Source organism: Amphiura filiformis, chromosome 3, assembly GCF_039555335.1.
Source record: "Amphiura filiformis chromosome 3, Afil_fr2py, whole genome shotgun sequence".
NCBI lineage: Eukaryota > Metazoa > Echinodermata > Ophiuroidea > Amphilepidida > Amphiuridae > Amphiura > Amphiura filiformis.
In genome coordinates, this window is record NC_092630.1 from 35,165,737 (window position 1) to 35,180,259 (window position 14,523).

The following is a 14,523-nucleotide window of genomic DNA, read 5'->3' on the forward strand; positions in this document are numbered from 1 at the left end:
CAGAACAGCGGTTGCAGCAGAAAGCCCGGGTCTCATCATCAGTGTTCCTAAAACCGAGTATATGACCATCAACTGCAATCCACAGCCACCACTGCAAGTATACGGAAAACCCATCAAGTATGTCACCGATTTTAACTATCTTGATGGTCTCTAGCACCAGTGACCTCTCCCGACGGAAGGCGCTTGCATGGAAATTGGAGCATCTGTGGAGAAGTCCAACAATCTCCATTGCAACAAAAGTCAAGCTTTTTCGAATTCTTCACACCATTTGTATTGCAGTATTGCTATATGGCTGTGAGTCCTGGGTGATATCTACTGACATGGAAAATAAGATCAACGCTTTTGGTACATCATGTTGCAGGATAATGCTGAACATCAAGCGTACTGACCATGTTAGTAATGAAAGGATCTATGCCATCACCAACACTGTGTTTCTTATCAACTCTGTCAAATCACGACAACTATGATTCATGGGACATATGAATTAATATGAGGTGGCCGCCGCATTAAGCAATAATCTGTGCAACACCAAAACACCCTCCAAAACTTATGCTTACTCAAAATAGCACCCACAGGCCTCGGCACACTTTACAGGAATTCGCTGAATACTATGGCCCAAGACACACCTTACACCAGTAAGACACCACCATTATAATCTACATGATCTATGCAAATCACAATAAACCGCAGCCAGGATCAGCACCCGAGTTCTCGTACAGGTAACCAGTTGACAATAATTTTTATTAAGCAGTCACTTTCTTGTCTAGGTTAATTTAAAGTTTATAGCTCAATTATTTCACAAGAACAATCAGGGACTGCGCCGGGGCTTGAACTCGCATCTACACAGACCAATGCACCGGATTCTAATAACACCTTACCGATTGCCTGCTTACATGATAGTAGGATGCATAGGCAGATAATATCGTAAGTTTGATATGTGTAAGACAACAGGGTACCCAAATTATAATACTTTCGCCCTTCGGTGCTAAAACTCTTCGGAGGGCACTTTAAGCTGTCGGTCCCGTGTACATGCATATTTTCTCACATTAATGTAGTGTGCACGTTAAAGAACGTCACAGGCTATTCGAAAAGAGCAGGGGATCATCCCGGTACTGTTGACTGTACTTCAAAAATACACTCATCTACTCTAGGTTCCAGAGTAAAAAATAGGTACAGCTTGTCTGTACGCAGTGCGATAATACTCATACATATGAGGGAGGCACTTATAAGGAAGAAGAAGAAGAAGAAGAACTCATGTTAAACAACCCGCCGATATATTACATTACTCTCTTCAACTGTTCAATAAAATGGAATTTAGAAACGCTATTGTGACTGATGGCATCAAATTACTTGTAATCTTGTAATAATATGCACAATTTTAGCATGAAGCGTAAAAGAGAATGTAGTCACAGGGAAATTCGCAATCGTCTCCTCCTATTATAAAACTTCTTCCTACTTTTTCTAACCAACTGCAAAGTAATAGAAGCCGAAAGCCCGCCGAAAGCCAGACATGTGGTCACTATATTGGCAATGCCAGTTAGATTTTCGTCTAATAAAGTGCAAAGCTGTTATCCATCTTTATAGGTTTCTTTACTAGTGTGGTGAAACGTTACATGTCAAAGGAAATGTATTTGTTACAATATCAATTACACTTACTTACTTTTCACTTTGGTCATTGAAAAGAGAGAGAAGCAAAATGGACATAAAGAGACAATGTTCTTGTTTAAAATAAAAGCCACTTTTACAAAACAAGATACACTTTTTTAAATTACGAGCGTAAGACTTCATATTAAATGACGAGGTAGCTTGCATTGAACCGAGGATTAATAGCACTCTTTATAATTTTCGGCCATCTTCTCAATGTAGTAGCTAAATTTTCAAAAGCATCTTTATAAAAATACGCCAAAGCACAGAAGGGAAATGCGTTTAAGCAAGCTAAGGAAAAGTAGGGCGCTCAGTTCCGCATTTTCATCATATTTTTAAAAGTAACAAATAACTAAATACTATAATTAGGGAGGCAACGACAAAGGGATCTCAACTAAAATTCCAAACCAAAATGAAAATGTTTGAGAAAACCTTTCAAATGAATCATTTGAATAATTACAACAAGTTATAATTGCTCACTTCAAAAGTTCTGAAAGTACACTGCATTAGTCATTATCTGTACTAACCCTTGTGTTTTACAGTAAATATCCACGAGAAAAGCTTATTCGTTGTATTGACATGATTGACTGAAGAAGATCAAACAGTAATATCTGACCACCAGGTCGTAAATTTATGATTGAAATAGAATGTAGTTACAGAGAAATCCAGCGTTTTGTTCTCTTATTTCCAAACTCCAAAAGAAACTGGTCCCAAAAACCTAGACGTTTTGTCACTATATTGACAAGGGAGTTAGAGTTCCATTCAATAATGTGCCAGGCTGTGATCCATCATACGATATAGATTTCATTATATACTAGATTTGTGGTGAAACGTTACATGTCACCGGAAATATGTTTGTTACACATTATTACATATACACTTACTTTACACTGAAAAGGGAGTGAAGAGAAATGGACACAAAGAGACCATGTTCTATACATGAAAGCCACTTTTACAATCACTTTTTATTTCAATGTAAGACTTCATAATGGCGAGGTAGCTTTACTTGCATTTAACCGAAGATTAATAGCACTCGTTATAATTGCGTTCATCTTTTCAATGGAGTAACTAATTGTCATAAGCATTTTTAACGTACACTCGAGCACAGAAGGGAAATGCTTGCATGTGTTAAGCAAACTGAGAACAAGAGTTCAGTTCCCCACTTCTAAAAAATGTATACTCTTTTTACTAGAACACATTGCTGTATATCAGGAGGTTCAGGAAGGACCACTTTTGGAGAGGATATTTCTAATTTAATTTTCACCATCTTTTTTACAAATAACAAAATTATATCATTTGAGAGGTAATGACAAAGGAATCTCAACTAACATTCCAAATTTAGGGCACAATGAAAATGTCTGAGAAAAGCTCAACTTTTCCACTGAATATTTGCATATTTATAACAGGCTAATTGCTCGCTTCAAAAAAGTACATTGCATTAGTCGTTATCTGTACTAAACCTTATGTTATCCTAAATGCTGCCCACTGAATATATTCTGTATTACTCTCTAGAGTTAGATGGAATAGAAACGATATTTGTTGTATTGATTGAAGAAGATGCAATCAAATAGTAAAATCTGACTACCAGATCATAAATTTAGAATCAAATATTAAAAAATTCACGTTCGTTTTTAATTCAGTGGTCGTCTTTTCTTAGGCCTTGCACACTTCTTACAGTACTTTTCCTAACCAAAGTAAAGATTCCAAAAAGCTACACGTGTGGTCAAGATATTGGAAATTTGAGTTAAATAATCGTACGAGCGTATTGCGGGGTCTGTAATCCATGTTTAAAGGTTTCTTACATGTTACATGCCACCAGAAATGTATTTTGTTAAACTATCAGTTACACTTACTCACTTTGCACTTTTGTCACTGAAAAGAGAGAAACAAGAAATGGGCATAAAGAGACCATGTTCTTGTTTAAAATGAAATCCAATGTTACAAACCAAGATACATTTTTTTCAAAGTACGAACGTAAAACTTCATAATGGCGAGGTAGCTTACATGTAACCGAGGCTTTATCACACATTATAATATGCGGCCATGATCTCTCAATGGAGTAGCTAAATTGTCAAAAGCATTTTTATAGGACACCAGACCACTTACGGGAAATGTTCATATGCGTTTAAGTAAGCTTGGGAAAAGTGGGGGCGCTCGGTTCGTCACTTCTTAACCATGTCAACATTGCTACAGACCAAGAGGTTCAGGAAGGATCACCTTTGATGGTTCTTTTTGTCTTATTTAATTTTCACCGTATTTTTCAAAGTAACAATTAACTAAATCACATCACCGGATAGGCAATGGCAAATTGATCTCAACTAACATAAAAAAATTATGCCAAAATTGAAAAGGATCTGTAAGGATATTAGGCTATATTGGGTATTTTGGCCATGTATTGCTTGTCATCCATCTAATGTGTCAGGCTGTGATCCATCTTTATCATGTTTATAGGTTTCATTACTAGACCTTGTGGTGAAACGTTACATGTCACCGGAAATATGTTTGTTAGACTATCAATAACACTTACTTACTTTGCACTGAAAAGAGAGTGAAAAGAAATGGACACAAAGACACCATGTTCTGTACATGAAAGCCACTTTTACCAAATAAGATCACATTTGTTTCAAAGTAAAACTTCATAATGGCGAGGTACTTTGCATTTAACCGAAGATTAATAGCACTCGTTATTATTTGCGTTCATGTTCTCAATGGAGTAGCTAAATTAAAGCACCCAAGTACAGAAGGGAAATGCTTGCACGTGTTTAAGCAAGCTGAGGGAAAAGAGTTCAGTTCCTCACTTCTCGAAATTTATATATTTTCTTATTTACACTAGAACACATTGCTGCAGACCAGGGGTTCAGGAAGGATTACTTTTTGGAGAGAATAATTCTAATTTAATTTTCACCATATTTTTTATAATTAACAAATAACTCAATTATATCATTAACATTCCAAATTTAGGGCACAATTAAAATGTCTGAGAAAAGCTCAACATATCCACTGAAATATTTGCATATTCATAACAGGCTAATTGCTCGCTTCAAAAGTTCTAAACGTACATTGCATTAGTCATTATCTGTACTAAACCTTATGTTATCCTGAATGCTGCCCGCTGCATGATATATTCTGTATTACTCTCTTGAGTTAGATGGAATAGAAACGATATTTGTTATATTGATTGAAGAAGATGCAATCAAATAGTAAAATCTGACTACCAGATCATAAATTTAGAATCAAATATTAAAGAATTCATGTTCGTTTTTAATTCAGTGGTCGTCTTTTCTTAGGCCTTGCAGCACTTCTTACAGTACTTTTCCTAACCAAAGTAAAGATTCCAAAAAGCTACACGTGTGGTCAAGATATTGGAAATTTGAGTTAAATAATCGTACGAGCGTATTGCGGGGTCTGTAATCCATGTTTAAAGGTGTCTTTACCAGTGTGGTGAAACATTACATGTCACCGGAAATGATTTTGTTAAACTATCAGTTACAGTTACGCACTTCGCACTTTTGTCACTGAAAAGAGAGAAACAAGAAATGGGCATAAAAAGACCATGTTCTTGTTTAAAATGAAATCCAATGTTACAAACCAAGATACATTTTTTTCAAAGTACGTAAAACTTCATAATGGCGAGGTAACTTACATGTAACCGAGGCTTTATCACACATTATAATATGCGGCCATGATCTCTCAATGGAGTAGCTAAATTGTCAGAAGCATTTGTATAGGACACCAGACCACTTACGGGAAATGCTCATATGCGTTTAAGTAAGCTTAGGAAAAGTGGGGGCGCTCGGTTTGTCACTTCTCAACCATGTCAACATTTATACTTTTTTCGAGACTAAAATACATTGCTACAGACCAAGAGGTTCAGGAAGGATCACCTTTGATGGTGTTTTGTTTTTCTTATTTAATTTTCACCATATATTTTCTAAGTAACAAGTAACTACTAAATTACATCACCGAAGAGGCAATGGCAAATTGATCTCAACTAACATAAAAAAAATTATGCCAAAATTATAAATTTCTGTAAGGATATTATATTGGGTATCTGACATGATGCAGTCATGTCTACAGTAGAATTCATCTCGACCTTTGCAGGACTTAAACCCCATTAAAAGCTATTAAACCAAGATAACACTCATTGAAACAGCTCAACTGATTAAATCGGATCTTCTCTGGTTGTGCACATGTGTGTGTTTTACATGTGCGATATCGCAATAAAGCTGGTATTATAGCTTCAGTTGGGTAACCGATTATAAAGGAAACGAAAGGAAACAATGGTATGTGGACCTTTGTTCACGAAATGAGACAATGGCCTGCTTTTTTGTTAACCAGCATTCTTGAAAATGAGCAACATAATGATTGTTGACTTAACACGGTTTGGAAATAAGTTCTCCATATTTTTGGTGTTATCTGTCGTTTACATATCCTTCCTAAAACACAAAAGTGCGACCCTCTCCAAACACCTAAATTAGCTAAAAATTTAGGACATGTTACAAAACTATATTTTCTAGAATTTCATAGAATACTTTAAATGTAGCTTGTACCGTTTTTTTGTGGCATCCTTCAGAACGGAGCGGTCCGTTACCAATATAGCTCAATATTTTCGGTCAAATCTCCATTCAATTAACACGGGGAGGTGACTAGCTATGAGCTAGCTATGCTTTGCCCTCACTCATATTCTACGAAAGTGCGACCCCTTCTGAACATCTAACCTAGCTGTAATTTTAGGTCATGTTAGAGAAATATATTTGCTAGAAGTTTGGAGAATACTTTAAATATTGGCCGGTTATTTTTTACACAGTGATGTTAACTAGGCAATGCCCATATACCTATAACATACACTGTTTGTAGAGGTCACGCGTCAATGGTGAGAGCACTGTGTATTGTGTATAGGAAAACGGACAGTAACTGCAGTATGAGCCATGTATTACTTGTCATCCAGTTAGAAATGGGAATCTAACATATGTACATTCATGGGAATTAATGTAAACAATATCAAATGTTATAACTGTTGCGCAAAACACACTATAAACCAGTAAGCTACACCGTGGATAAGAAGCGTACACTCCATACAATCCACAATAAACCATAACAGCCAGAATCAGCACCCCGAGTTATCGTACTGGTAACCGAGACAATCAAGTATTATAGTTAGTTCCTTGTCTAAGTTAATTGTAAGGGACGCACCATTATATTCTCAGGTGGGGTAAGAAGTTTTTGAAAAAAAAATCTTCACCCACTACATGAGCAAAAAAAACAAAAAAAAACTTCCCCCACCAACACTAAAAAAGAACTTTTCCCCACCTAACTGTGTATAAATGCATGAAATTAAAAAGAAAGAACTTGCTGCCTTCGGCGGCGAATTTTAAAAAAAATGAGAGTAAACAGGGACTGCGCCGGTGATATATTGTGTATACTCTCTTAAAGCCATATTATAACATTTGCTGAGGAGAACGCCCTCAAAAAAAAAATTAAATTCAGGTTTTTACACGATTGTAATGTACTTTAGTAAACAAAGATTCTCTGCAAAAATCAAGACTTTAGGTGCTGTAGTTTTGTCAAAATCCGAGATTTTGAATAAACCGCCTGAATCAGTGTTTTATTATTACGATAGAAATATTAGTCGAACGCGTATGCGATGTCAACACAGTACTACGTACACGGCGTGCGGGACACACACACACACACGCCAGAGGGTCGTACCATATTACAACTGCCGGCGTGACATGCATTGGTGCTAGTTGTAAATTCCGATTTTCTTTGCTTTACCTCACTTGTTCGGCTCAAAATTAAAAGAGGACATATCTGACAGTAAAATAATGCTAATATTTTATTGAAAATTAATACTAATCTATTTTTAAAGAAATGTTATAATATGGCTTTAAGTAAGATGGAATTTAGAAACGCTATCCGTTGTATTGTCTGAAGAAGATGGGAAGCTGGTTTTAAATTGTAATATCTGACTACCAGGTCATTTAACATGAAGCATAAAATAGAATGTAGTTAGGGCCTACAAGGAAATCCAGCGGTTTTTCTTGTTCTTATTTCAAAACTCCAAAAGTAACTGGTCCCAAACTAACCTAGACGCATGATTACTATATTGACAATGGCAGTTAAATTTCCATCTAATGTGTCAGGCTGTGATCCATCTTTATAGGTTTCATTACTAGACCTTGTGCGTTACATGTCACCGTAAATATGTTTGTTACACTATCAATTACACTTACTCACTTTGCACTGAAAAGAGAGTGAAAAGAAATGGACACAAAGAGACCATGTTCTGTACATGAAAGCCACTTTTACCAAATAAGATCACGTTTGTTTCAAAGTAAGACTTCATAATGGCGAGGTAGTTTGCATTTAACCGAAGATTATAATTTGCGTTCATCTTCTCAATGGAGTAGCTAAATTACAAAAAGCACCCAATCAAATCACCCAAAGGGAAATGCTTGCACGTGTTTAAGCAAGCTGAGGGAAAAGAGTTCAGTTCCTCACTTCTCAAAATGTATACTCTCTTTTTGAGACTAGAACACATTGCTGCAGACCATGGGGTTCAGGAAGAATCACTTTTTGGAGAGAATAATTCTAATTTAATTTTCACCATATTTTTAAAATTAACAAATAACTAAATTATATCATTGTCGAGGTAATCATGGTAATGACAAAGGGATCTCAACTAACATGCCAAATTTAGGGCACAATTAAAATGTCTGAGAAACGCTCAACATATCCACTGAAATATTTGCACAATTATAAAAGGCTAATTGCTCGCTTCAAAAGTTCTAAACGTACATTGCATTAGTCATTATCTGTACTAAACCTCATGTTATGCTAAATGCTGCCCACTGCATGATATATTCTGTATTACTCTCTAGAGTTAGATGAATTTAGAAACGATATTTGTTGTATTGATTGACGAAGATGCAATCAAATAGTATACAAATACAACATGATTTGTTATGCATAATGTGCTTAAAAATGCTGAATATAATTTTTTTGGATACTGTCGTTTCTTATAATTTTTATAATTCGCCAGTCCATTATTAGCTCATAGTGAGCGAGATTATTTAAATCCCCCAAGCAGATTTTCGCTCTCCACTTCTCTTTCTTCATTTTCATTTGTGCTTCTTTTTTTCATCTGTTATTTCCCCTTTTCTCCTTCTTTATCTTCTCTTTACTCCATTTCCACCCTCTTCGTCGCTTTCCACAAACTAGACAAGATTCACGGTAGGGGCGGTTGATCCCTGAAGCACCATCATGAAAAATTGTCAGCCCAAATCCTACTCTATTAGCCATTCTGGGGAGAAGCCCAAATTTTGTACAAATTTGGTCCAAATTCGCCTAAAATTGTTCAATTGTTTTTACAAGAGTGGCGTCCCCCACCCCGAAATCCCCTTGATACGCCCTTGCTAAAAAAAATCAAGTAGGTCTATGATCATATTAGTTGCCTTTTTGTGTTATGGATACAAAAAGAGGACCGTTTTCTTCTGGTTTGGACACCCGGACGCGTTTTTGTTTAAAGCAATAATAGTGTAAAAATGATTCTCCAAAGATAACTTCCTGGTCTATAGCATTGTGTTCTGGTCTTGGGAAAAAAGTAGAAATTTTGAGAAGTGGTGAACTGATCGACCCTACTTTTCCTAAGCTTGCTTAAACACATAAGTATTTCCTTCTGTGCTCTGGTGTCCTTTTGCAATGCTTTTGACAATTTAGCTAGAATCAATTTAGCTAGAATTTCCCTTTGACTACATTCTTTTTTTACGTTTCATGCTAAAAGTATGATCTAATGGCCAGATATTAAAAAATAAAATATTATTTGTTACAACCTTTTTTTTTTACGTCAATGCACAACGTTTCTAAAAATTCCACTTTACCAAAGGGAGCTAGTAATATACTATATCGGCGGGTAACATAACAGTTTAAGCACAGAATATACATAGATCGAAAGAACTTTTGAAGCGAGCAATTTTAGTTAAAACTAGTTGTAGTTGTTTAATAATTCAGCATGTTCAGTGGAAAGGTCTATTGCCATTTGGTCTAATACCATTTCGTCTAATTCCCGTTTTGTCTAAATTCAATTTGTCTATTACCAGAAAGGCTAATTGCCACTTAGTCTAATAATCATATAGTCTAATGTCCATTTAGTCTAACATTGTTTGGTCTAATATCCAGTATGTCTACTAACCATATAGTCTAATAACCATTTGGTCTAATATTTCTTCAATAACCGTTTGGTCTAATAACCGTTTGGTCTAATAACCGTTAGGTCTAATACTTGTATGGTCTAATAACCATTTAGTCTAATACAATTTCGTCTATTTATTAATAAACTAAATGCTTGTAAGACTAAAATGGTTTGTAGACCAAATGGGTATTAGACCAAATGGCTATTAGACCTATTGGGTATAGACCAAATGGGTATTAGACTAAATGGTTGTTAGACTAAATGGTTTTAGACTTAATGGTTATTAGACTAAATGGTTATCGGACCAAATGGTTATCGGACCAAATGGTTATAGGACCAAATGATTATTGGACGTAGTGGATATAGACCTAAATGGGTTTAGACGAAATGGATGTAGACGAAATGGATATTAGATCAAATGGTATTAGACCAAATGACAAATCCCCAGTGGAAAGACAGAGCTTTTCACAGACATTTTCAATTTTGGCATAATTTTTTTAATGTTAGTTGAGATCAATTTGCCATTGCCTCTCCGGTGATGTAATTTTAGTTGAAAATTAAATAAGTGTTTCTTCCTGAACCTCTTGGTCTGTAGCAATGTGTTTTAATCTCGAAAAAATATAAATGTTGAGAAGTGACTAACTGAGCGCCCCCACTTTTCCTAAGCTTACTTAAACGCATATGATCATATCCCTTCTGTGGTCTGGTGTCCTTTAAAAATGCTTTTGACAATTTAGCTACTCCATTGAGAGATCATGGCCGCATATTAGAATGGGTGATAAAGCCTCGGTTACATGTAAGCTACCTCGCCATTATGAAGTTTAACGTTCGTACTTTGAAAAACAAAATGTATCTTGGTTTTTAACATTGGATTTCATTTTAAACAAGAACATGGTCTCTTTATGTCCATTTCTTGTTTCTCTCTTTTCAGTAACAAAAGTGCAAAGTGCGTAAGTGTAACTGATAGTTTAACAAAATACATTTCCGGTTTGTAATGTTTCACCACACCTTTAAACATGGATTACAGACCCCGCAACACGACCACGATTTTTTTAATTGTTTGATTCTAAATTTATGATCTGGTAGTCAGATATTATTACTATACCTCATAAATATTAATTAGATAATCCAGACATCTTATTGGTTAATAACGCCAGCGTCCGAGTACGGTATTTTGACTACTTCCCCGCGCCTGTGCAATTACGCGAACGCGGGGAAGTAGTAAAAACTTCCGCACCCCTACTACCACACGGTGATTTATATAATTTACTTCGAGGACTGCTATATATCAAAAATTTGAAAAATATCAAATTTTCATAATTTGTCATAAAATTTGTATTATATTGTGATTTTCAAAAAATGAAAATTATTTGATATCAGGAAGACATGCTTCGTATTCAGAATGCAATTCGATAGGTCTGAGGTGCTCTCATGTCCCACAAAAAATACTGTCGAAACTCAATAAACGCTCATTTTAGATCCCTTAAGGAAAGAATCAAACTTCAAAAGCATTTATAGAAATTTTTTTATATAATTTTATAATTTTGTCCGCGACTGCTCTAAGATAGCCGTTCCCAAACTATTTCTATATTGATTTGAGCCCTACGACATGAAACTTTCAAGAAAAGAGGTGTTGAGTGCGCTTTTTTGTTGGCATTTTTGTCGGTAAGTGACCGTAAGAAAGGCTCTACTAAGCATCTCTATACTACATAGTTTAAGCACTGTTTTTAATTGTAACTGCACGGATTTTTAATCTCACTGCACGAACATGTCAGGAGGCACGTTAAAATAGGGACTGCTCTAAGATAAATGTACACCATTCTGAAACAATTAGACAATGTTAAGTTTTTATCATACAGTTTTTATACTTGAAGCATCTTGCAGACATTAACTTGTACTTTAAATAAATGTTTTGCTACATTGCGTGAACCCTGAAGAGAAAAACAGAAATAATCAGATACATTATAGTAAACAATTGCCTTTGACTCTTTTTAATGTTTGTTGTACCAGTTGATCCCATCACCTTGAAATAAAACCATCCGTATTTAAATTTAGTTACCGATTTAAATTACCTCCCTTTCTATTTAATTACAGAAATGACCAAAAGTGAAGCATTATTCAATAATTCACGTACGCGTTTCAATTTACAATGGCATGTCACGACGAAAAGCATGGCAATTATAAGAAGCAAATAAATATATTGACCTTGCGTGTTATTAATAAGCTTGCTTTCCGTTAGAATTGCGCCACTATTTCTTGCCAACTAGCCTATTGGGTTTCATCATGGAACGTCGCAATTGCCTGGAGACCCATTTATTACGCTTATTGCTGGGGTTTTCTTCAAATAACTTCATACTGTCAATATGTCTTCTTAATCATTAGTGATTTGTTGTGTAAAGCATACACAATGCAGTTGTTCCTGACTTTCATGCTATTGTTCCCGACATTTGTTTCGTCCATTTCATCTACCGATACCAATTGGACCTGTCAAGTTTACTCAAAGCCAGGAGATGTTTCCATTGGTAGCATATTTCAATTCAAAAGCAGCGTTAATGAACACGGAATATGTAAAGGTGATATTTCATTTTTTTCTGTAATGTTTTCCGAGGCTATGATATGGGCGGTGGAAGACATTAACGCGAGAACCGATGTTTTACCAAATATAACTATTGGTTATGAGATCCGTGATGGTTGTAGTACTGAAGATATATCTTTATGGTCATCTCTGTCTTATTTTACTGATACCTGTGACATATCACCACAGGATCGAGATGCTGTCAACTTAGTAGCCTTGGTCTCAGCAGCTGCCAGCGTTACTACAGTATGGATGTCTAAAGTAGCCAATCTTTTTCACATTCCCTTACTTTCAGCCACATCTACGAGCGACGAGCTTAGCGACATCGTTAGATTTCCGTATTTCTTCAGGACGGTACCACCTGATCGGTTACAAGTCGCTGTCATAATTGATATTTTATTGAAGTTCAATTGGAAATATATTGCGCTGATCAATTCTGCTGACACTTATGGCCTTCACGGGGGACGTCAAGTCAAGGCAGCCGCAGAAAAAACTGGAATTTGTATCGCAATGTCTGCTACCATTCAGCCGTATGCGCCTAAAGATGAAGTTGAAGATGCAGTTGACAGATTACTAAAGTTCCCGAAAGCAAAGGTAGTCGTTATGTTCTCACTTAGCGGAGTAGCTTCAAGTATCTTATCCACTATTAACAAAAGGAATCTGGCATTAAATTTAACATGGATTGGGAGTGATGGTTGGGGTACTGAATTCGGAGAAGTTGCCACGATAACCACGGGAAGCATTTTTATTCGACCATTTATATTTTACTTTCCAACGCCAGCATTCGCCGCTGACTTTGCTAGTCGTGATCCAGGTATCTTTTCTGGAACCCCTTGGTACCATGATTATTGGCAGCAGTGGAAAGCGTCACAAGGATGCTCCAACATCACACAGTGTCCAATGTATCCAGTTAGCGGTGCTCCTGTCATAAATGCAGTATATGCAGTTGCCCATGCATTGCACAGCTTCTACACAGACAGTTGTCGTCGAGGTCCTTGCATTTCTCCTAAGAGTATCACAGGTCCAATGTTGAAGCAGTATCTGCTTAATGTGTCATTTAACGGTCCAGATGGTGTATTTGAATTTGATCAACATGGTGACACCTTTGGAACATATCAGGTGACTAATTTACAAATGAAAGACACCAAACATGTTTTTGAAACCATTGGTTTCTGGGATGCACGGTTTGACGGGCCTTCCTTGGATTTAGACGACGACAAAATTCAATTTGTTGACCATACAAACAATGCCCCGTTTTCACTCTGCAGAGAACAATGTCAACCTGGACACATAACGATACCTTTAGAAGAGAAATGTTGCTATGGATGCCAAGCATGCCCAAAAAATGCCATCGTCGTAAACGAAAATACCAGATGTAAAGAATGTCCATCGACGCATTGGCCAGACGATGGACACTCACAATGTGAACTTATAAAGGCTACTTTTGTGAAATTTACCAATCCTGTTATCTTAGTTATTCTGGTATTGAGTTCTGTTGGGTTGATAGTATCTTTAGTTACGGCGGTTGGACTATGGATCTATCGAAACCACCCTCTCATTAAAGCGACGAGTAGAGAACTAAGCGCAGTCAATTTACTAGGTGTTTCTATTGCATTCATTGATGCATTGTTGCTGTTAGCTGAGCCTACCAATATTTCGTGTCCTATTGCAGAGTCAATGATCTCAATGTGCTTCACTGTTATGTTTGCACCGACGTTATTGAAGATTGTTCGAATTCATCGTATCTTTCAGGCGGGAAAGCGGTCAGTTCGTCGTCCCAGATTTGTGAGTGTAACGGACCAAGTCGTCATGGTCAGTGTTCTTATCACCATTCAGGTTAGTAAAAAATGAGCCATGACCCATTACAAAAATATCTAATTTCATACTGTCTTCATGGGTATAGTTGGGTCCCGCCCATATTAATTCGTACTTAATTTAAAGGCCAATCCAGTTGACCAGGCAAACTTTCAAGGGCAACCCAATTAAGTAGGCTTAAAATATAATCAAGTAAATTATTGTTCACCTCTATACCAACAAACTTGAAACAGCTACTAACTTAATGTGTTTTCCAGATATTTGAAGCGGCCTTTAAACCTCATGATGCCTAATAAGC

At 36.3% G+C, this 14,523-nt stretch overlaps 1 protein-coding gene across 1 annotated transcript; it reads left to right on the forward strand.

The window, feature by feature from the left end:
* Positions 1–12,431: 12,431 nt before the first annotated feature.
* LOC140147220 (metabotropic glutamate receptor 8-like) lies at positions 12,432–13,789 on the forward strand. The gene is made up of 2 exons (XM_072169000.1): positions 12,432–13,529; positions 13,679–13,789. Exons 1-2 carry the CDS (start codon positions 12,432–12,434, stop codon positions 13,787–13,789), a joined length of 1,209 nt encoding a protein of 402 aa, XP_072025101.1.
* Positions 13,790–14,523: the final 734 nt, after the last annotated feature.

Bases quoted from the DNA above. Each gene is read 5' to 3' on its own strand.
- LOC140147220 (XM_072169000.1), top strand. From the start codon at position 12,432: ATGTTTTCCGAGGCTATGATATGGGCGGTGGAAGACATTAACGCGAGA. The intron at 13,530-13,678 runs GTGACTAATTTA...TTCACTCTGCAG, and splicing joins ACACCTTTGGAACATATCAG to AGAACAATGTCAACCTGGAC.